The sequence below is a fragment of the Emys orbicularis genome, chromosome 2 (assembly GCF_028017835.1).
Source record: "Emys orbicularis isolate rEmyOrb1 chromosome 2, rEmyOrb1.hap1, whole genome shotgun sequence".
In the NCBI taxonomy this organism is placed as follows: Eukaryota; Metazoa; Chordata; order Testudines; family Emydidae; genus Emys; species Emys orbicularis.
In genome coordinates this window covers 177,718,737-177,742,675 of record NC_088684.1, presented here as the reverse complement: position 1 = coordinate 177,742,675, position 23,939 = coordinate 177,718,737, and the positions used below count along the sequence as shown (strand labels likewise).

Sequence of the window (23,939 nt, the reverse complement as noted above, 5' to 3'; positions counted from 1 at the left end):
ATCAGTGTTATAGAGGGCGAACAATTTGCGTTTACCCTGCATAAGCTTTATACAGGGTAAAACAGATTTATTTGGGTTTAGACCCCATTGGGAGTTGGGCATCTGAGTGTTAAAGACAAGCACACTTCTGTTAGCTGCTTTCAGGTAAACCTGCAGCTTTGGGGCAAGTAATTCAGACCCTGGGTCTGTGTTGGAGGAGACAGGAGTGTCTGGCTCAGCAAGACAGGGTGCTGGAGTCCTGAGCTGGCAGGGAAAGCAGGGATAGAAGTAGTCTTGGCACATCGGGTGGCAGCTCCCAAGAGGGTTTCTGTGATCCAACCCATCACAGTGTGTTAGACAAGACTCAAGAAGAGGTATAGATTGGTGACTGCATCAAGTCTGGAAGCGCTTCCACTATGAAGCGGAACTGTCTGTACCTCCAATCTTGTCCTGTAACAGAGAGCCATCTAGTAGCTGCACCTTGAGGTGAAGCACCGACAGGCTTGGGTGGGTGATAGCTCCCAACTCCTGGGTGAGAAGATTTGCTGTCAGGGGAAGGTGGAGAGGCAGCTGCAGAGACATGTGAACAAACTCTGGGAACTACCCCTGTCTTGACCATGACAATGCTATGAGGATGGCTACTAACTTTTGTTGTTTCAATTTGCGGTACATGAGACCAAGAAATGACTAGGGCATCTCTCATCAAGATATGATCCTGCCCTCCCCTGGAGAAGAACTGTAAGCTCTTTGCATTGGATGGTGTTGTAAAGAGATCTTTTTGAAGGCACATCTCTCAGAATACATTGTTCTTCAGCTCCCACTTGTAGTTGATGCTGAAATGCCTGCTGATGGAGTCCACTACTGTGTTCTGAAGTCCTGGTAAATAAACTACTGAGATCTGTATGTGCTGTAATAGGCACTAGTTCCAAATTTTATGGATTTGGCTCATAAGGATTGGGATCTTGCTCCTTCTTGACAATTGCTGCTCTGTTGTTCATTATTATTCTGATCAGGTAGCCCTTCATATGGGGTAGGAAGTGCAGGCAAACACTTGGCTAGACTGTGCTTAGTTGGGTGAATAGATGGTTCTCAGCCAGACTTGAAGACATTGGAAGTGTAGTCTTGCTAAGGGTGTCACACACGCACCAGCTGCTATATGGCCCAGAAGTTGCAGGCTAGGGCTTATCATAGAATCATAGAATATCAGGGTTGAAAGGGACCTCAGGAGGTCATCTAGTCCAACCCCCTGCTCAAAGCAGGACCAATCCCCAGACAGATTTTTGCCCCAGATCCCTTAATGGCCCCCTCAAGGATTGAACTTACAACCCTGGGTTTAGCAGGCCAATGCTCAAACCACTGAGCTATCCCTCCCCCCTTGCTGTGGTTTGCGGGCTCTGATATTATTGAGACCAGGCTGGACATAGTGGCAAATCTGTTCTGGGACAAGTATGCTCTGGTGGTAAACAAGTCCAAAGTTGTCCTGATGAAGTCTATTCGTTGTGTGGGTGCAAGAGTGGACTTTTCCACATTGAGGCTGACACCCAACGAGTGGAACAGAGATACGGTCATGCTGGTTGCTCTCTGTACCTTGAGAAATGAGCAAGCTCTCAGGAGCCAATCGTCCAGGTAGGAAAGATGATTATTCTCATCTGGCGAAGACGGGTTGCGGCAGCAGAGAGGACTTTGATGAAGAGTGAAGAGGCTGAAGGGCAGGACATGATATTGGTAGTGGTCTCTGCTCACCACAACGCATAGGAAGCAACTGTGAAAAGGATGCATAGTGATATGGAAATAAAAGTCCCAAAGGTTAAGGGAGACAAACCCATCTCCTGGATCCAGAGAGGGAATTATTGCTGCTAGGATTACCATTTTGAACTGTTGAGAGTGGACAAAAATATGCAATGTCCTGAGGTTGAGAATTGGTCTCCACCTCCCCATTTTTCTTTGGGCCCAGGAAGTATCGGGAACACAACCCTTTCCCAAAAAAATCCAGTGGAACAGGTTCAGTTGCCCACAGTATTAGGAGGCATTATATCTCTTGCCTCAAAAGACCCTCAAGAGAAAGGTCCCTGAAGAGGAAGAGGGAGGAGGGTGGCGGGGTGGAAAGGAACTGACCTGGATGGTGTCCTGTAGACGTCAAATCCAGGATTCACCCGTCTGAGGTGATGAGCTTCCAGGACAGTAGGAAATGGAGACACAATATTGTGTGGAGGGGAGAATATGTCTAAGACACAGAGTGGGAAAGCGTTCATGACTCTGGATCAATGGGTTAAAATGGCTGCTTTGAGGATGTCACCAATTGAGAGGTTGCTGTAGAGGATTGGTCCTTTAATGGAACCCGGGCTTCTTCCTGAGAGGCTTGGCCATTCTCATGTAGTGAACTGGACAAGACTGTTGAGCTGTCTGCGATCTACTATACTTTATCTTTGCTGCAGGTATATAGATGCTCAGAGATTATATGTTGCCTGGGAGTTTTTAAGATAATGGAGGGACCTGTCCATGCCATCTCTGAACAACTTGGGTCCCTTAAAGGGAAAGTCCTTGACAGTGTTTTGTATCTTGTGGGGAAAACCAGAGGATTGCAGCCAAGAAGCTCAGAGCAGGACTACTGCTGTGCCCATGGAACGTGCAGCTGTGTGAACAGCACTGAAAGAGGCCTGACAGATAGCCTGGTGATTGTCTGGTCTTCTGTTGTGAGGAGTTGAAATTGTTTTCTTTGATCCTGTGGCAGGTGTTCAATTACAGATGAAAAACTTGGAATAATTGGTAAAATTGTATTTTGCTATCAGGGCTTGGTAATTGACTCCTCTGAACTGCGGTGAGGCTGAGGAATGTCTTTTGGTACCCCCTCAGCAATGGTAATTCAGGCTTTTCCAGCATTTGAAGGTCCTCATGGGACTGGAGACTGTCCAGTACTGGGGACTTTGCAAACCCCCCTTCCCAAAAATGCACAAAGTGTGGTAAAACAAAAATAAAGAAAATACTAAAAAAAAGAAAAGAAAGACTAAGTGAGAGAGGCAGCAAGCTGCGTAGTTAGTTAATGGACACTGCAACAGTCCTTCTCAAGCTGCAGGTGGTTGAGAAGGAACTGGAGTGGCAGCTGGCCTGCCCCCACCTACATACTCTCGTACCGGAGCACAACGGTGTCTGAGGCACAGACCTATGGACACTGCTGACAAAATCTCCAAACAAGAGTGCACAGGCACGTGCACATCCTGACGTGGAGCATCCATGGGGACACTACTCAAAGTAGTAGTCTCCATTCTGGGGTACATAAAGCCTTTCGGCTACATAAAATATAAGATCCTATCATAGTAAGTCAAATAGCATAAAAATAAGAGTCAATTTTATTTCTATATACATAAAACAGAATCATGGACTATTTCCCCTCAAATAAATGTATCTTGTTGGAGTTAAATTGTTGCCTGTTCCATTTATAAATGGTCTTTTCACTGAGGGGGTCAGTGTTCAAAGAGACACTGCTTTCCACTGCTTGCATAGAAAATATACATTTTCATCATCATTGGCAGAAACAGCCTTTGAAATTTTTAGGATCCTAATAGTTCTGGACAGAGACACGGGTCATCGGATCCATTCCCCTTCCATAGCAGGATCCATTCCTCTTCCATGGCAGGATGTAGTCCATCTCCCAAACAGAGGATACCAGATGCTAAGCTGACAGATGGTAGTCCAATTTTTCCTATGCAGACATTTCAATAATGATTATAAACTCTATTAACTATCACTTAGGCAATCAATCAAATCTGTATCCAGAATTTTGTAGTTTGATTTAAGAGAGTCTAGTATTCATCTAAGTACCAATAGCAAAAGTAGTGATGTGAGAAGAAAATACTTCTGAGGATTATTAATCACTGATGTAGTGTCATTGCCTCAATGTTGTCATTATGTAACAGTGCCAGATAGAGGTGGTTTTTTTTGTTTTTGTTTTTTTGCTGACTTTCCAAATTTCTGATCACAGAAGAGAAAAAAAATGGAGATGAACCTGTTTCACATCCATCATTTACCACAAGTGGCCATAATTTTTAGAGTAATTAATACTATTTCTTTTATCCACAGGTTTATGACACTGATACCATCCCTTTGGTCTGCAAGATGAGTTGTATTAGTTCATCAATATAAAATAAATCATTAACTATTGTACTGGATAGTTTCATTCTTTAACTTAAAGAACGACCTAGGAATTCATTACAGAGCAAGCTTTTATTTCTTTGGAGTTTTATCTACTGCAGCAGCTTACTCGTTCAGACACTTGATGGAGGAAATTTGTGACTGTTTTGAATATTTTATCAGTCTGCACTTATTAATTACTTACGAAGGCAAGTTGAACTTTACTAAACAGCCTTGCACTTTCCAATAAATTAAACAGCCACAATACTTTAGCAACTTTTTAGTACTTTTCCTGTACTGCTAGAAATTTCCTCTTTACTGGTAAGGAGGCAATTAACCAGTGCTACATCCTAAAAAAAAGAAGTGCCAGAACCCCTGAGGTGGTGAAAGCTTGCTCTGAATGGGAGGGGCCCGAGATGCATACTGGGGGAACAGTGGAGGCCTTGAGAGGGAGTTGAAGGAAGGAGGAGCTGAGGGGTAGTGGGAGGAGCTGGGAGGAAGATGGGGCAGTGGAGGAGTTGGAAGAGGTCCAGGGGATAACTCCCTGAAGAATCCATCCCATCCCTGGCTCCCCCAGCCTGTGTTCAGCAGAGTGTGCTCCACTATCTAGGCAGCCCCACTGCCTGGCTCTCAATACTGCTTGGCTCTGGTCTATGCCCCAGGCTCCAGCAAGCTACAGTCCTCAAGCTCCCGATCGGTTCCAGCTGTAGCATCCCCAGCTCCCTCTGCACTGACCCGTGCTGAACGCCCCCTGACCAGGGCCTGGCACCAGTACCTCCTGACTCAGAGAACACTTTGCTGCCGGTGGGGGGGGAAAGGGTCCACCTGATATGGGATTGGCTGCCCCAATTGGGCACTGGGGTCACACTCCCCTTCTTCCCCACCCCCACCCCCCCACCATACACACACGGAGGCTGGGAAGTGGCTAGAATTAGCAGAAGTGCTGGAACACTGTTCCAGCTCCCGAAAAGAATGTCAGAAAGGCATTCTGAAAGACATGAGCACTGCGATTAGCCATTCTGCAGGTCAGTTTCCTCACTGATAAAATTGGAACAATATCCACCTTTGTGGAGTAATTTTTATATCCGCAGATGAAAAGATCTATAAAAATACAAAACTTTTTAATCTCCTAATTTAGAAACTAGGAATCCACCAAAAGACTTCGCAAGTTTCTCCTCTAAAAAAATTATTCACTCATCATGATCTGCTCTTCAGCTCTGGTGCAACTGAGCCTGATTCTTCTCTATTCTAACTGGGATATTTAATTCATAATGACTACTTTGGTTTTCTTGGTGAATATAATCTGATCCTGTTTCTTCTTTTCTAAAGAAGTTATCAAATATTTTTGGACCCCCTGCTAGGGACTATCTGGTAACCAGAAATGATAGCTCTGAAATACCTCGAACTAGATCAAAAACAAAGTCCTGTCTTGGGATGGATTGCCTGCAGATTGCTTTGGTTCCTGTGCGACTCATTCTTGTATTAAACCTTTTACGGGCCCACGAAACAGCCTAAGTAACAGAAATGTCTTGTATTGCAATCTGAAGCAAGCAAGTCATCTTGAGACTTCCAGAAGCAAGTGGTTCCAGATGCAAGTGGTCTCCACACACAAAAAAATTGTCTTTCGACAGCTTGGAATAATTTTACCACCGAAAGAGGAAGCAAGGTTCTATGGGACTTCAATCCCCCTGACATCTGCTGGGAGAGCAATACAGCAATGCACAGAATATCTAGGAAGTTTTTGGAGAGTGTTGGGGACAACTTCCTGGTATAAGTGCTGGAGGAACCAACTAGGGGCTGTACTCCTCTTGACCTGCTGCTTACAAACAGGGAAGAATTGGTAGGGGAAGTAGAAGTGGGTGGCAACCTAGGCAGCAGTGACCATGAGATGATTGAGTTCAGGATCCTCACAAAAGGAAGAAAGGAGAGTAGCAAAATATGGACCCTGGACTTCAGAAAAGCAGACTTTGACTCCCTCAGGGAACTGATGGGCAGGATCCCCTGGGAGGCTAATATGAGGGGGAAAGGAGTCCAGGAGAGCTGGCTGTATTTTAAAGAAGCCTTATTGAGGGCACAGGGATAAACCATCCCGATGTGCAGAAAGAATAGCAAATATGGCAGGCGACCAGCTTGGCTTAACAGTGAAATCTTCGGTGAGCTTAAACTCAAAAAGAAGTTGAAGTTACAAGAAGTGGAAATTTGGATAGATGACTAGGGAGGTGTATAAAAATATTGCTAGAGCATGCAGGGGTGTAATCAGGAAGGCCAAGGCACAATTGGAGTTGCAGCTAGCAAGGGATGTGAAGGGTAACAAGAAGAGTTTCTACAGGTATGATAGCAACAAGAAGGTGGTCAGGGAAAGTGTGGGACCCTTACTGAATGGGGGAGGCAACCTAGTGACACATGATGTGGAAAAAGCTGAAGTACTCAATGCTTTTTTTGCCTCAGTCTTCACAGACAAGGACAGCTCCCAAACTGCTGCACTGGGCAACACAGTATGGGGAGAAGGTGAGCAGCCCTCAGTGGTGAAAGAACAGGTTAAGGACTATTTAGAAAAGCTGGACGTGCACAAGTCCATGGGTCCAGATCTAATGCATCCAAGGGTGCTGAGGGAGTTGGCTGATGTGACTGCAGAGCCACTGGCCATTACCTTTGAAAATTTGTGGCGACTGGGGGAGGTCCCGGGCGATTGGAAAAAGGCAAATATAGTGCCCATATTTAAAAAAAGGGAAGAAAGAGAACCCGGGGAACTACAGACCAGTCAGCCTCACTTCAGTCCCCGGCAAAATTATGGAGCAGGTCCTCAAGGAATCCATTTTGAAGCACTTGGAGGAGAGGAAGGTGATCAAGAACAGTCAACATGGATTCACCAAGGGCAAGTCATGCCTGACCAACCTGATTGCCTTCTATGATGAGATAACTGGCTCTATGGATATGGAGAAAGCGATGGATGTGATATATCTTGACTTTATCAAAGCTTTTGATACGGGCTCCCACAGTATTCTTGCCGGCAAGTTAAAGAAGTATGGATTGGATGAATGGACTACAAGGTGGATAGAAAGCTGGCTACATTGTCGGGCTCAACAGGTAGAGATGAACGGCTCGATGTCTAGTTGGCAGCTGGTATCAAGCGGAGTCGGTCCTGGGGCCGGTTTTGTTCAACATCTTTATTAATTATCTGGATGATGGGCTGAACTGCACCATCAGCAAGTTTGCAGATGACACTAAGCTGGGGGGAGAGGTAGATAGGCTGGAAGGTAGGGATAGGGTCCAGAGTGACCTAGACAAATTGGAGGATTGGGCCAAAAGAAATCTGATGAGGTTCAACAAGGACAAGTGCAGAGTCCTGCGCTTAGGAAGGAAGAATCCCATGCACCGCTACAGGCTGGGGACCAACTAGCTAAGCAGCAATTCTGCAGAAAAGGATCTGGGGATTACAGTGGACGAGAAGCTGGATGTGAGTCAACAGTGTGCCCTTGTTGCCAAGAAGGCTAACAGCATATTGGGCTGTATTAGTAGGAGCATTGCCAGCAGATCGAGGGAAGTGATTATTCCCCTCTATTCGGCACTGGTGAGGCCACATCTGGAGTACTGCGTCCAGTTTTGGTCCCCCCACTACAGGAGGGATGTGGACAAATTGGAGAGAGTCCAGCAGAGGGCAATGAAAATGATCAGGGGGCTGGGGCAAATGACTTACGAGGATAGGCTGAGGGAACTGGGGTTATTTAGTCTGCAGAAGAGAAGAGTGAGGGGGGGATTTGATAGCAGCCTTCAACTACCGGAAGGGGGTTCCAAAGAGGATGGAGCTCGGCTGTTCTCAGTGGTGGCACATGACAGAAGAAGAAGAAATGGTCTCAATTTGCAGTGGGGGAGGTCTAGGTTGGATATTAGGGAACACTATTTCACTAGGAGGGTGGTGAAGCACTGGAATGGGTTACCTAGGGAGGTGGTGGAATCTCCATCCTCAGAGGGTTTTAAGGCCCAGCTTGACAAAACCCTGGCTGGGATGATTTAATTGGTGTTGGTCCTGCTTTGAGCAAGGGGTTGGACTAGGTGACCTCCTGAGGTCTCTTCCAACCATAATATTCTATGATTCCGAAAGCAGTTCACGACAATGTAAACAGAACAAGGATCTCTCATATCACTGATCCCAGAGCATTTAGCACTTTATAGATCATAATTACACTAGGAGCCAATGGGTAGGCAGTGTAAGCGACAGAGCAATGCTGCAATAAGTTCCTAACTGTTCACCCCACTCAAGACACCAGCTGCTGCATTCTGTGCTAGCTAAAGTTTTGTGGTGCTTTTCAAAGGTCTATCAACATACAACTGGATTAATGCAGTGTACTCTAAGGTTAAAACAGTGTAAATCAAGGTGGCAAGCTCCGCAGGAGGGGTATCATTGCAGCCTCTGGACCAGTCATAGATGGAAGAAAGAGAAGGGGAAAAAAAAAAAAATCTGTTACAGCTGTACCTGGGCATCCAGGAAAACTAATGAATCCAATATAAGCCAAAGCTATGAATCATACTGGAAAGGACAAATGCACCACTATAAAGGCACGCTAAATTCAGCCAACCCTCTACATATTTGTCCTGTCAGATTAATTTCCATCCTTCTCATCTGATTGAACCTAAAGACAGTTTGCTCTCAGATATAGATCTACAGTAGCTCTGTCAGGTACAAAGAAAAAAGGACAGACTCCACTTTCTGGTTACCAAGATGATTTCTATCTAGTTATCTGCACATTGGTGGAATTGCAGGCCAAAACATACCTCACAACAGCAAGCCCAACATTGACGGGGTGTGTAAGGCAGGAGAGACTAAGCCCAGTGGTATTCCATCCACAAGTGCTCAGATACAAAAAGGTACTTAACAGCTTTTGGAATTGCAGAGGTAGCAAAAAATCCGATGATGGACCATCTCCTCCATTCCCAGAAGACTCCACAGGCAACTCAGCAAAACCTGATGACCAGTGTATTTAAATATTACTGAAAGAGCTAACAGAATCACTCACATAGTGCCCACTGGATGCAAAATGTCAGACAAGGACAACAGTATTATCTCTGTACTAAGTACATAACTGAAAATAGCACTTGAAGACAGCTGTTCAGTCAAAGAATAAGAACTTGAATTTCTCCATTATGATGTTCTTTACCTTCCCTTAAAGTGGAAGATTTGAAACTGAGCTGTTACTGGTGAGGCCATTAGCCTCATTGCTGCCTGCTGAAGGGCAGGAGGCAAAGGGACATATTAACATTCTTGTCAGTAATAGGCTCAACCCACCAACTTCACCTAGCAAAAGGTTCAGCTCACAGAAGACGCAACAGAAATAAACTATTTCCTGAATATCCCAGGATACAGTATGAAAGCAAAAAATGGCATTTCTAATAGAGCTAGACTATTTTATTCTCTTAATTCTGGTGTGTGAGGGGACGATGACGTTTAGAGCAAGTTTCCCAAGGAAGTCTGTAAAACATTCTTTTTCAATGTTTTCAGTATTAGCAGGTCATAAATAGATACTTAATTTCTCTTAAAATAAAAACTACTTTTAACAGTCTTTCAGCAAATATATGAAGTGTGGACTAGAGGGCTCCTGAGATTGGTAATAGCAGATATAGAACCTTTCACAATAAGGTCACCAGTTCCAATCGAATGTAGGTGCATATTGATCAAAGGCTCTTAGGGCTTGGCTACACTTGCAAGTTAGAGAGCATTAAATCAACCCCGGGCGCCCTAACTCCTGAGGTGTCCACAGTGGCAAAGCCCGCAGAGCACCTTGACTCTGCAGCTGGAGTGCTCCTGGTAATCCACCTCCACGAGAAGCATAAAGCTTGCTGCGCCCCAGCTGAAACGCCCGGGTGTCAGTGTGGACAACGTGTTGCATTACTGCGCTGTGACTGGCCTCCGGAAACGTCCCATAATCCTCTGAAGTCAAGTGGCCGCCCTGGTCATTGTTTATCCCCTTTCAAAGCTCTGTTTCTGACAGCCGGCATGCTAATCTGCCCAGGACACAAAGCAAACAATTACTGTGGAATGCTGCTGCTGCCAAGGCAAGCATTTGTGTGTGTGTGTGTGTGGGGGGGGGGGGGGGGGGTCTGCTGCTGTCTGAACTTACATGCTGACACACTCTCTGCCCCCAAAAACACACTGTCTCTCCCCCCACATACACACAACACACTCCCGGTCACACTCCACCCCCTCCCCCTTTGAAAAGCACGCTGCAGCCACTTGCACACTGGGATAGCTACTACAATGCACTGCTCTCTGTGGCATTTTAAGAGCTGCTAATGTGGCCATGCCACTGCACTTGCAGCTGACAATGTAAACACAGCGCTTTCCCTGCTGCTGTCTCCGAAGGCTGGTTTAACTCCCAGCGCTCTACATCTGCAAGTGTAGCCAAGCCCTTACTATCTGATGGCATTTTGGTAGGGTTACCATATTTCCACAATCAAAAAAGAGGACACGGGGGGGGGGGGGGGAGAAGCCCTGCCCTAGCCCCACCCCCATCCACTCCCTCCCACTTCCCACCCCCTGACTGCCCCCCTCAGAACCCCAACCCCCCTGCTTCTTGTCCCCTGACTGCCCCCTGCTGAGAACCCCCCACCCTAACTGCCCCCCCAAGGATCCTACCTGTCCCCTGACTGCCCCGACCCTTATCCACTAGCATGGGTGGCAGGGTTGTAGAAATTTTGGTGGTGCCCAGAATCCACCCCCCGCCACCTGCCTAAGGCTCTGGGAGGGGGTCTGGGGTGCAGGTCCTGGGCTGGGGATTAGGGTGCAGGAGGGGTGCAGGGTGCAGGTTCTGGGATAGAGTTTGGGTGCTGGGTGCAGGCTCCGGGCTGGGGCAGGAGGTGGGTGTGCAGGAGGGGGTGAGGGGTGCAGGCTCTGGGATGGAGTTTGGGGGTGGGAGGCGGTGCAAAGGGAGGGGGTGCAGGCTTTGGGAGGGAGTTTGAGGGCAGGAGAGGGTGTGTGGGAAGGGGAGGGGGTTTGGGAGGGAGTTTGGGGATAGGAGGGGATGCAGGGGTGAGGGCTGTGGGTCTGAGGATGAGGGGTTCATGATGCAGGAGGGGGCTCAGGGATGGAGCAGAGGATTAGGGTGTGGGGGGACGAGGGCTCTGGCTGGGGCTGGGGATGAGGGGTTCATGATGCAGGAGGAGGTTCAGGGCTGGGGCAGAGGATTAGGGTGCGGGGGGATGAGGGGTTTGGGGCGTTGGAGAGGCTCAGGGCTAGGGTAGAAGGGCAGGGTAAGGGCAGCCTGTCTTCCCATTAGTGGATGGGGGACGCTAGGACCCAGGGGCAGCAGACAGCAGTTGCTGCTGGCTCTGGCAGTACAAGCAGGCAAGGGAGAGGCAGACAGGGAAGGGGGGGGCGCGCGGGGGGGTGGCAGGTGGAGGCCGGGGACCCATCCAACACTCCCCCGCTCCCTGACTGCCCCCCCCCCCCCGGACTCCCCTTACCATTCTGGCTCCACGTGTTTGCAAAACACGCTGCATGGTGGGTCGGTTTGTGTGTTACACAGGGCTGCAGACAGAGGGAGGGGGGAGCAGGGGAGGGCTCTGGCTGCTGGAGGCCAATGGGAGCGGTTCAATCGGCCCAGCCGCCCAATCAGCAGCCGCACTCTGCATGGAAGGGAGGGAGGGAGGCGAGGGAGAAAAAACCCCCGGACATTTTAACCTTGTTACCAATTCCTCCCGGACGGCTGTTTAGAGACGCAAAAGCCGGACATGTCCGGGGAAATACGGACGGATGGTAACCCTAATTTTGGTAGTCACAGTCCAGTCCCCCAATGAACAGATATTCACAAAAACACACTGCCATAGTTAGAATTTGTTTTTTGTCTCAGATGAAAATTTTTTATCTCTAGAGGTTGTAGCCCTTGCAAGTCAGGATTGAGCCACACTACTAAAGCAATATGGGGGCATACGCACGACTGTATCTCCATGTCTCTGTCTGTGTCTGCATGTCTGAGACGGAGATTCATGTCGCCAGGACTATCAGGACAGAATGTTTGTTGAGCACTAAATTCGCATAAAAATTATAATTAAAGCACATTTTCATGAAGTAGTGTTTGAATTCAGTCATAAGTCAGAACTTATACTCTTTATAAATTGCATTGAGATGAAGGGAAAGCTAACACGTGCAGAAGGCAGTCCTACACAAATATGTATTTGAAAACCATCTTTTACAGAATATAAAATGCAAGTACATGAAAAACTGTTTGCACTCATTCAGAAGTCAAATACAGTACATCCTAAATGTTTCATTAAACCGTGGCATTTGATACAGGTAGAGCTAACACAAGCAGAGCTACTACAAAAATATACTCCTTATAAAATTGGAAATACATCATGTATTTGCATTTTATATTGTTTGAATTCATTCAGAGATCACATTTGTTATAGTAAATCCTAAATTAAATTTTAAAATATTCCCAGGCATTCTCACTTCTCATTTTTGGACCAAGAATATTCTATACTGGCACTTGATGCAGGTAGGAGTAACCAGGGGAGAAAAAAACCAAACAAAATGCCCCACATTCCAGCCATCATTTCATATTTTCTTTAAAATGACAAACATTGTATATGGACAAGTTATGCTCATGATATAATGATAGCCTATCACTTCAGATTTCTAAAAATACAATTAAAACTGGTTTTGAAAGCTTCACAAGAACACAGATTTCCTAAACGGTTCAATAATTTGAGCCATGCATTATGCTGAGGCTTCAAATCACTTCTAAATCCATCATCAGCAATGCTCAGACATCTCAAATTCAGTCCTTGCCATTCTTTTGCAAACTGCCCATCCTGTTTTGCAGCAGAATGAAACTCCACAAATACAGATCCTAGAGACTGCAGAAAAGGTTATGCCCTCAAATTCAATTCAGTTCCTTTTCCACATCTTTCCCCATTTTTTTCTATAAACCCTTCTCCTTAGAAACTGCTGAAGGGAAAGAAGTTGTCTCCATGTTGCAGTAAGGAACAAACAACAGGTTTCAAAGTCCTCCAAAGGAAAAGTTTACACTTGATATTAAGTAGAAAAGGAGGGAGGAAAAAGGAAAGGCTTTGCCCAGTTTTGGATCTTCAGAATAAAGTTATCAAAGGTATCAAACTCCATATGACATATGGTTGGTAAATCTGTCAGTCAGCAGGATTGGCTTGGAACACAGCTTTTGAGACACACTTACATATCTTAATGAGGCAGTCTCCCAGAAAGCCCCTCATATGCAAGCTGAGCAACAGCTATATCCAAAACAAGATGGTCTGCTTCTTTAAGCGTCTGGCATTGGTGGCTGTTTCTCTTTGTTTCCCATGGCAACATGTATAGTCACAATTAAGTCAGGCTCATTACATCACTTCTCTATTTAAGAAGACAGAGCTCAGGGTCAAAGGAAAAAACAAACTTCTCTTCTCCATCTTAGACTCAAGGAAGATTGAATCCATTCTTCCTCAGGATCACATTGGAACAGATCTTCACAGTAGGGAACTCAGCCAATAGATTTGCTCATATATTTCCTAAGCATCTTAGGTCTAACAGATTCAAAACTTTAAATTTAAAAACTTTAACTTGTGAAGTTAAGGATGAGCCACCTTCTGGGGTGGCCAAATTCACATTACTATATAATGGTCCACAGTTCTCTTCACTCACCCCAGGACACACTACTGAAGTTGCCTCCTACTACATTGTTCTAGGGAAGTACCCGTTAGTCAGTCCTTCCCATCTCTCATGGAAGTAACAGAAGCATTCCGCTGAGAAGGGATCAGGATGTCATTTTGCAGTTCATGGCCCCTCACAAAACTGAAAAATCAGATTCCCAGTAAACAAATAGATGCCATAAGACAGGCTCCCAGGGCCTTTTGTCAAAGGGAAAAGCATTAAAATCCTGATAGACAACACAGCTGTGCATTGGCATCAGCTCTTCTCATAGCTGGCATGGAGAATTTTCTGGAAGATTATAGTTGCACAAGTCAAGATGAACAAAAATAGAAACTCTTCCCTGGAGGTTTCTGGCAACTTGTCTGTGAACTCAGACATGGCTGTCCAATTGACATAGTCATATTCAGAGAGCAACGTCTGCTTCTTCACAGTGCGCATTTGCAGGGAAATGGGGGTATAAATCTTCCTCCCCATTAAGTTCATCGTCTTGGCCTCTGTCCTTAGAGGTGGACTTATGCCTCCCCTGCTGTGCCCTGTCACTTGCTGCAGTTACCAGCAGAGATATAGGAGGGAGTAGAAACCCCCAAACCCTGCATAGGAACGAAGTACAGTTTGTTCAAATACTTTGCCATGGGAAGCAATGAAGCTGGGGCATTCCAGAGGGCATTTGCAGGTTTCAAAAGAGCCTCTTTTATCAGGATGGCTAGTCTCCCCAGAGGTGATGATTGGAGACCATCCAGCAGTTTATGTGTATTCTCCTGCAGGAATTCTACCTGGTTACCCAAGATAGCGGCCATATGCTTCAGGAGGTCCTGATACATCTGAAAGTCCTTGGGCATCAAAAGAGAGGAAGATTTCAGCACAGTAGACTTGTCCAGGAAGGACAAGGAGGTAGGGTTTGCTGTGCCAATGACAGGTCCTGTTCTTGTACCACAGGATCTGGTTGGAAGAGCCCTGGAGGTCCAGGAAGAATAGGCTCAGCGGTCACTTGCAGCTGAAGTGGCTTAAGAGAGGGAGCCACCATCAGGACTGGTGATCTTGCTCTGGAGTGGGTTGAGGAATGGGACCTCAGAGACAGGCGCTTTCCAAGGAGGCTACTGAGCATACAGATAAGGCACTGGTGGCCAGTAGGCACCAGGCTAAGAGCCCCAGTCCCAATCTCGGTACCGATGGTGATCCGAGGGTGTTCTCTGGCACCTATCCGACGAGGATGAATACGACCCCAGTCTTGATCTGGAGGAGTCCCAGAAGTTCTGTGATGACAACGGGTGAGTCAGACCTGACAGGGCAAAGTCAGGCTCACCTGAAGCCCAATATGGGGGCAGCATCGGTGGATCAGCATGGGGGATCAGCACTGAATGAGACACACTCCCATACAGTACCGGGAGAGGCGTCAGTACCGAGGCTATGCGTGGTACCAAATTTGACAATCTGATCTGCCACTAGGACAATGACATTGCCGAAGGATGCACCAATATCAAGGTAGCCCTTCATGCCAGGCCTGATGTTGGCCTCAACTCCACAGTCAGAGGCCTGGGCAGTGCGAGCTTTGGTACCGACAAGCCTGGTAGCGCTGTGACACAGCCAGAAGGTGCCAAAGGCACAATGGAGGATGATGCAGGTGAAGCCATGGTCCCAGCAAACTCTTGAACCAGTGGAGAGTCTGGGACTAAGAGGCAAAGCAGGTCTGATGGCACCTGATATACTGCTGGTATGGAGACCGGTGCTGATGTAATCAGTACTGGACTCAGCAGACGTTCCATCCATACTTGCCAGTTAAATTACCTAGCTCATGGCTAGAACTTGGTACTAGCAAGGGTCATGGACATACCCTCCTCACCCCAAGCTCTTACCCAAGGTGGATACTAAATTTAATCTGAGTCAGAGCATTATCCATCTAATTTGCTTCCTGAAACCTCATTGTATTGCCTGGTGAAGCCAGATTACGTAGAAAGGGTGTTTAAAAAGCTGTTACTATTGTGACAGAACCAAACCCTTTCAGAAATTCTGGTTCAAAACAATGAGAAGGTGGGGGCGGGCGGAGGGAGTGCTCTGTACAGATATTATCTTAATAGAGTTAACTTTAAATTCAGACTTGGTATGAGCAAGCAAGCAGGCCTTCTAGTGGCAGAAGGACTTTACATTTATTTACTAGAGCCATCAGAAGACGAGACTCCACAATTTGCCTCAGTAGTGTTTCCATATTTGAGATACTTGCTATCTCTTTCCTTCTTCTACTCCTATTTTGCTCTCTAACTGAACTGATGCCACTTTCATTCTTTCCAGTTTCTGTTAGATCAGAAAAGAATTAAAAATCCAAATTGCAAGTGGAAGACAGGGCTGGATCAGCGCACATTTTCAGTGTCAGACCAACATATGACCCTTATTTTCACTTACAACGCGAACCACACTAATGGCAAAAACTAAATATCTACTTGAAGAGAAATATTTAACACACAGTAACCAAGGAATTGTCACAGTGATCCATTAGCACAGTACCTTCACTCTGACAGTGGCCAGTACTAGATGCTTCAGAGGAAGGTGCAAGAATTCCTGCAGCAATCAGTTCTGGAAGACATCTTCCTAACTCCCATTAGTTAAAAATTGACTTATGCTCTGAATTCTTATATACTGCAATACACCCCCTTCCCCTTTGCAAGAACAGAACATACAGAAGGGACAGCATGATGTAAATTTTTGTTATCATGAAAAAATATCACCATGGGTTTATTACTGTATGGCTGCCCAGAAAAAAAGTTATTTTTTTAATCAATATGCAGCAAGTTTGGATGAACCCATAGATCCTTCATGACCAGTATGGCATTTTCTAAGTATTAATTTAGAAGATAGGTAGGTTGACTGCTTATTACATTACCTGAATTTCCAAGCAAATGGCATCTAGAAACTGGTGATGTTGGTAACTGAGGTCGGGTTACTAGCTTAGGCACACTAAATAATGTGAATTAGTCTTCAGCATACTCTTGAAAGAAAAGACTGAACATACTCATTTTAACTTAATATTTTCCCCCTACCCATGAATCAGTTTAAAATGTAATATACACAAAATTTTAATACATTAAAAAAGTTTAAAATTTGTTTTAATCACATCAAGACTATAAATATCAGTCTCCGGCAGAATATCTTGATATTGGCTGTGAGGCCAGACAGAATGATGGTTTTGTCATTAAGCATCAAACATTTTGCAGAGCATCAATAATTCTCTTTAATTTGCTCTGCCTCAGAGGCTGGTGTGAGATGCTGGGACCTGCAGTGCACTTGAATAATAGTGCATCAAATGAAAGGTATCTGTGCCAGGCTGACCATTCTGAATGCTATTTAGAGTGGTCTGAGAGCAGCTATATGGGCTCCCTGCAGAGATTTGATTTCAAAAGAAAACAGATAGTTTGCAGTGCAAACTATTCATCACCTCTACAACAATATTCCTGTACGAACAGTGCTACAGAACCTGAAATCCTGCAACACAAATATAGAAACAGAAATTGTTAATCCAATCAAAAACAGACAGTACTGGCCTATGACTTTTTATACTAGAGAGGTTATATAATACAAAAAATATACATAACCTAGTAATTCCTTTAATACAGGAATACACATTAAATATACTATTACATACTAATTACTATCTTAAAATCATGTAAAAGGTTGCCAAATTAAGCACTCAAGTATTAGAAAATGCCAGAATTAAGGTTCCTCATGCAATGCATGTTTTGCCAGTGGCTTACACAACTATTTACTAGACAACAGAGGAATGCTGGGAATCAGGAATCCTGGGCTCCACTCCTGATTCTGGAGCGGAGTGTGGTCTTATGACTACAAACAGCATAAACAACAACATAATTTGCCACAGTCATTCAGAAAGGCAGTGCTGCTTAGCGGATGAGACTTAGGTCTAGTACTCAAATTAAGGGAAAAAAGTAGTGGGGCCATGAACGTCAAGTGGCTGGCTTTAATTTAAACAGTAGTGAGAAGTAAGGGGGTCATAAGACAGAAGTGAGGTAGCCCCTAAAAGTAGTAAGCCCCCTCCCCCCCCCATTCTCCCATAATTCAAGCACATAATTCAAGGTCTGTCATGTTAGAGACCAGGGTTTTATTTCTAGCTCTGCCAGAGGTGATCTTGCACAATCTGTAAAATGAGGAGAAGTTATTTGTCTGCCTCCTAAGCGAGGGACATGAGACTGTGGCTCCGTAAGGAGTGCTTGGAAGGAAGAGCACAGAAGTAACACCAGCCTTTTGAAGAGCTGACACAAACTCATGCAATCTTCCTGGCTCCCAACCTAGTCCAACCTCTCTTAGACCGAAAAGGGCAGTGCTGCTCCTGAGGCATCATCACCACCCAGACCTCCATCCAGACCCTGTAGACCTGTGTCTACCATGCAGCAGGCTCAGCAGAGGCTAGAAAAATGCTCAATGCAGTTAGCATGTTCAGAAATTAAGTAACAAGCCTCTTAACAAGCTTTACTGAATGTTTGCAAATGGCAATTTTCAGAGACTTATAACTCTGCTAAAACTGGGTAAATTTTTTCGGGGATAGGAAAAGGCACTTTTAACCCCAAGACTATATCCTCTGGTTAAATTTCAAACCTCTACTTCTAAATATGGAGGTGAAAAAGTTCAAAAAGCAGTTGAAAAAAGTTATGAGCAGAACTACTGACTTTTCCCCAATGTCATTCTTGAAAATGGCTCAAAAGTTTCAACCTTAGACAAAGAGTAAACACTGAAAAGTTTCAGCCCTAACATTTAAAATGCAACTAAGTAGAGGCTTATATAAAGTGTTAATGTCACCTTAGCTATAGGCAGCATGAGCTCCACCCTTCAGAGTTTTCCATATCTTGAAAACAAATGTAACATCCAAAATCCTATAAAGTCAATAACTAACATAAAACAAAACAAAAAAACCCAAACAAAAAAGCCCCAAAACAAAACACACACACAAAACACACACACAAAACTGTCAGCCAGATTGCTTAATAACTTTCCAAAGTTTAGTGAATTTACTTTGACCAGTAATCAGAATATTAATTCAAAAAGAAAAAAATATATAGATTTACTTTTATAAATAAGTTGGTTTGACTAGTTCAAGAACTTTTTCTGAGATAATATTAACGTACATTTTGAAAGTGACAGTGAGCCACTGTTACTCTGATACAAAGCAAGTACAATAAGGTAAACAAGTTTCTGATAAACAGGTTAATCAAATGACTGAACTTGCTTTTAAACATTTAGCAGAATAGACATATAATGCAGCTACCAGATAGTAAGACAGTAGGAAAATTCCAGGAAAGAATATGTGTTTGACCATTTTTTTTTTTAAATAATACACCCTCAGAGGAATTACTAACTGAATTATTTACTTGTAAATTTTGTTTTCCAGAGACTAGTACTGATGATAAATCTCAATACTTTGTATTCTGCTCTTGCTTATGACTGCCAGGTGTGCGCCATAGCACAATATAGAATGATATTTAGTGTTTTTTGGGGAAGTGCCAGAAGACCGCAAGGGAGAGTGGTAGGAGGTGGAGAAAGGGTGAAGGGAAAAGGCAAGAAAGGTTCATCAGTCAACAAGGCATGGGGATAAAACCTAAAATATATTATTCATTTTCTAAGTTCTAGGATTCTAGAAAGGCTGTTCCAGATAGCAGAAGTTTAGCAGGAAAATGTTCTTCTTGCATCAGCAATGGTGTGATTATCTGAAGTAACAAATTAGCCAAGTAAGATAAAGACATACTCCATGAAGTACACTGGAGAATTACATTCTGCCGTTGCTCTGGAAATGCTACAAGCAGCTGTAGCAAATTCTGCAGAATAATTTAAAAAAAAAATACACACAGGAGGATGGCTGCTCAGAGAAATGAGAGATTTCAGCTATTGCATGCCTAATTTAATTTGTCCATCAAGAATGGTTTATGCTCTGACGTTTACTGCGGTGCCTCAACAGATCCCCTCCACCCTGATGCACAAAGCCAGCTGAATACTTCAAAGCTGCCTATTAGGGAAATAGAGTGTCATAGATCTTTTAAAGTGGAGGACATCACAGAAAGATTCTGACACTCGGTGGTGCAAAGATTCTGACACTCGATGGTGCAAAAATTCAATCCAGAAGTCATTTAAATGTTTTGTGATTATGAATTGGCCCTGTGGATACCTTTGCAGAAAACAACAATTGAGTCTATTTGCCCACTCCTGACAGTTTGAAGAACCATCTTATTTTATATCTCAAACACTAAACTGATATAGTCTGCCCCAAACATATAGTGTTCATACTTGAGACTTCCTTCAAGAACACAAGACCGGCGCTTTTAACCGTTGGGACACTATCTATGGGAAGAACTAGAATATCCAAAACAAAAAGAGCACAAATAATGGCTTCTCAGTGGAAGATACCGAAGCTTGCGATTTAGTCATTACTGTTCTTGCAGATTTAGTAAAGAAACTTTACTGCCAAAAGAAAGTCACACACTTCACAGGGAAAAGCTCCAGTCCTAGGAGACCATGAAACAGCACCTTCATGGTCAAAACAGCAAAAAAGGCAATAGTAATTTAAAGTACCAGTGTCAACTATACCTCAGAGATATGAGCACACCTATTCATGTTAACAGGTAAATACTTTTCTATCTAGAGCTACACAACCTAAGAGACTTAAATGCACACAGCATTAAAACATTACTACTACTTTGGATTTTCAGCCCCAGAAAAACAGGATGTACTCTTCCCATGGATAAAAAACTAGTTGCACCCTCAAAAGGTGTTGAGCACTTCCTTAAAAATGCTGGATGCCATTAACGCCTAATGCTGCAGGGAGCGCTCAGCACCTCTCAGGTATGTGCTCTAAACTCTACAGGATCAAACCCTAAACTGCTGATGTACCAAGAGGAAGTAGAACATTGCACAGAAAAAATAGCTGTTATTTTGCAATACAAATGAAACAGAATTCCATGGTTGCCCCTTTGTCTTTCACTGGGGAAAGAGACATTGCTTACACTTGACCCGTTACTGCTTTTAATTCAGCTTCCTGGTTTGCTATTTACTATTGGAATAAAACAATCTCATCTTCCCATATTTTCAAAAGCAAGACAACCACTTGTTGATGGCAACACCAAAAGGGGAGCCATTTTTCATATTGAAAAAGGGAGGGACTCAACCTATGAGCCTTAGCAGAGTATTGTGAAAAACAGCTTACGCAGCGCCACCCCTGTGTAGGTGGGTGGTGGGGGATTTAGCATGGCAGGAATTCTTGGCTGCAGTGCCACTCACAAGATGACAAGAACAGGCTGCTCTAGCTCAGGCAGCTTCCCCAGGGCTATCTAAGTTACAGTGGAGGCCTCACTGCACGCTAGCTGCTCTTTAATAGTTTTGCCAATACGTCAGATTGGAATTAATTAGGCTTCATTTATCAGCAAGATGTTACAAAAACTCTTCTTTCCTTAATAGACATTTTAAAATAAAACAACAGAACTAAATTAGGATTTACTTTGAGTTACTTACAGTGCTGATCACAGTCTACTCTGGCAAACACTACTTGATTCTTATCTGGATATTCTTCCTTAATGACATTGGAAGCTTCCTCAAAGATAGGATGCAGCATTTGGCTGAAGCGACACCTGTTGACAGTCAAAGACAGCAAATACATTAATATCTTTCAAATATTTTATTTTTATTGGTGACTCAGTGAGAAATTGTGATTTAGTAGAACCTCGATTTTATGAACACCAATCTTCTGACTAACCAGTTATACAAATAATTTTTTCCTGATGGGAAAAAAATATCACATAACTAAAGTGATGTCAAAGAACAAATTGACATCCCCTTCACATTTCAATGCCTTGGAAATTGCTTTGCAGTGGTTTGAAGCACAAGAAAGTGATGGATTGTAACGTACTAAAATTTATGCACCATATTTGCTGTAATCTTGAGATGTTCAATTTTATTAACTTCTCAATTTTATAAATTTCTCAATCCTCATTTAAAAGCTCATGAAATAGGAGCTCTCCTGTATTTTAGCACATGCATATGATCTGGTGGCTTTGTGCAAAATGAAAGTATGTATTTGTGTAGGACTCCGTGGGTAGGCCATATGGAAGTTACAGTAACATGTCCACCTATACAAGGAGAAAATAAACTCAAACAACAGAAAATGTTAGTAAAGGGAATATGTACTTGTGATTAACCCAACAAATGATGGAATGACACCATTCACAAAAGACACCTGTAAGATTCAGCTGAAAAATAAACACGCACTAAATGGAAGACAGTTTGAGGAGTGCCAAGCTCTTCTATCTATTTAAGTCCACAGAGAGTAAATTCTATTCAGAAAGTCAAAGATTCCTTCCTTCTCCTCTCTTATATTACCCTAAGTGGAATTAACAAAAAGTTTATTTGGGTTTCTCACGACAAGTAATCTGCAGCTAAAATAGTCAACTCATATAAATAGTGCCACCAGATTCTCATTGGAAATGATATTGATCACCATACCTATTGCCTTAGATGGCTGAATTTAAAATCTCAAACTAAAATTTTAAATTTAAGATCATGGTGTGGTAACATGTACCCAGCTAGGGAATTCCATGGTTCATTTTTGCAGTGATGTCCGATTTTCAAGTCAAGTCTTGGATAGAGAGTCTCTCTCCTGCTTTGGGAAAAAGGGGTGGACGTGATGGAAAAAAGCTATAAAAGCTTTGGCTCTTTGGAGACGTTTTCATTATATTAAAACCTAAAATGGACACCACAGTAAGTACAATAAACCCATTACTTATGTTGGCCTTAAATTTAGTTTATCTTCTACTGTCTCCACACTTTCTATTTTTGTTATGCTGCAGAATTTTGTATTGAAGATGTATATGTGCATTGTAGAAGCTCCCAGAGGCAGCTGGTTAGGGGAAACTGGGCAACTTGTTTCAGATTAGCATGTTAGTGTATTTTTCTACTAAATCAAACTGTGAAATACTGAAGTGTTGACATTAAGTGGATATATTTTTCAGAGTTAACATCTCATTCAGATGAACAGGGCAGTTTACCTTCCTAGAGCTATTGTTTACAGCAACAGTTCATTGGTTTGCGCTGTTCACATTTTTAAGACTATCTTCTAGGGCTAGAAATATTTGTTTTTAAATGAAATCTTAAGGGCTTGTCTACTTGCAAACTTACACCAAAAATAAAACAGACTGAGGCCTTGTCTACACTTAAGAAGGTCTGCCAGTAAAAATATGCCAGTAGAGCTATCGTGGCAACCCCAACCCCAGCAGAGATGCAGCTTATACTGGCAAAAGTCTTTTGCTGGTAGAGGTTCTTATACCAGTGCTCTGAACAGAATAAACTATACTGACAAAAGGACTTTTATGCTGGTATAATTGTGTCTATGCAAGGGTTTTTTGCCAGCATAGCTACATTGGGTAGGGGGCGTGATTTTTCTACATTCCTCATTGACAGCTATGCCAGCAAAATTTAAGTATAGATCAAGCCTTAGCTTTTTAATACAAGTTTGTGTTACACCATCCCTTAGGGCTTGTCTATACATGAAAATTATTCCTGAATATCCACATGGAGTTATTCCGGAAGAGCTGGTGTGCTTTAATTTACAACTTTCAAGTGCAGACCAGCCCTTAGATGCACGACTACAATTCTTTGCCAAGACAGGAATTTTGTAGCATTGGGGAAAGGGCTCCGATTACAAGTTTAGAAAATAGTCAACGGGAGTGACTTAATTTATCTCGCTGTACCCAGTTCTAAAATAGGGATACTAAAGTACATCATAGGAGGGTTTTGTAGATTAATTAATTAGTTGATATTTGCACGGTGCTTTGAAAATAGACAGCATTATTATTGGGGCAACTTGATTACCTACAGTTCTGGTTCAACAGCTGTACCAATCAAAGAGAGACCACAAAAAAACCAAACACTTATAACACAGCTCTGTATTGAATATATACTAACTCCTGGTCTACATACAAAGTTGCACCTATTTAGCAAAAGGTGTAATTTTAAACCAATTTAATTAAGCCAGTGCAAGCTTCTGTGTGAATAAGCACACTGGTATAAACCCGGTTTATATTGGTTTTAGTTTGTGGGGGCAAATTTATAAGCACATGCTAAACCAATATAACCAGTGTTAAACTGATAAGAGGCTTGATCTATACTTAATTTATGTTGGTAGTTACGT

General features: G+C 43.5%; 1 protein-coding gene across 1 annotated transcript in view; it reads right to left on the bottom strand.

Moving 5' to 3' along the window:
• ERP44 (endoplasmic reticulum protein 44) overlaps positions 1-23,939 on the bottom strand; it is a 119,024-nt gene that overhangs the window by 53,004 nt on the left and 42,081 nt on the right. Inside the window, exon 4 of the mRNA XM_065398531.1 lies at positions 21,269-21,384. Within this exon, the coding sequence (XP_065254603.1) occupies positions 21,269-21,384 (116 nt within the window). The remainder of the gene's footprint in view (positions 1-21,268; positions 21,385-23,939) is intronic.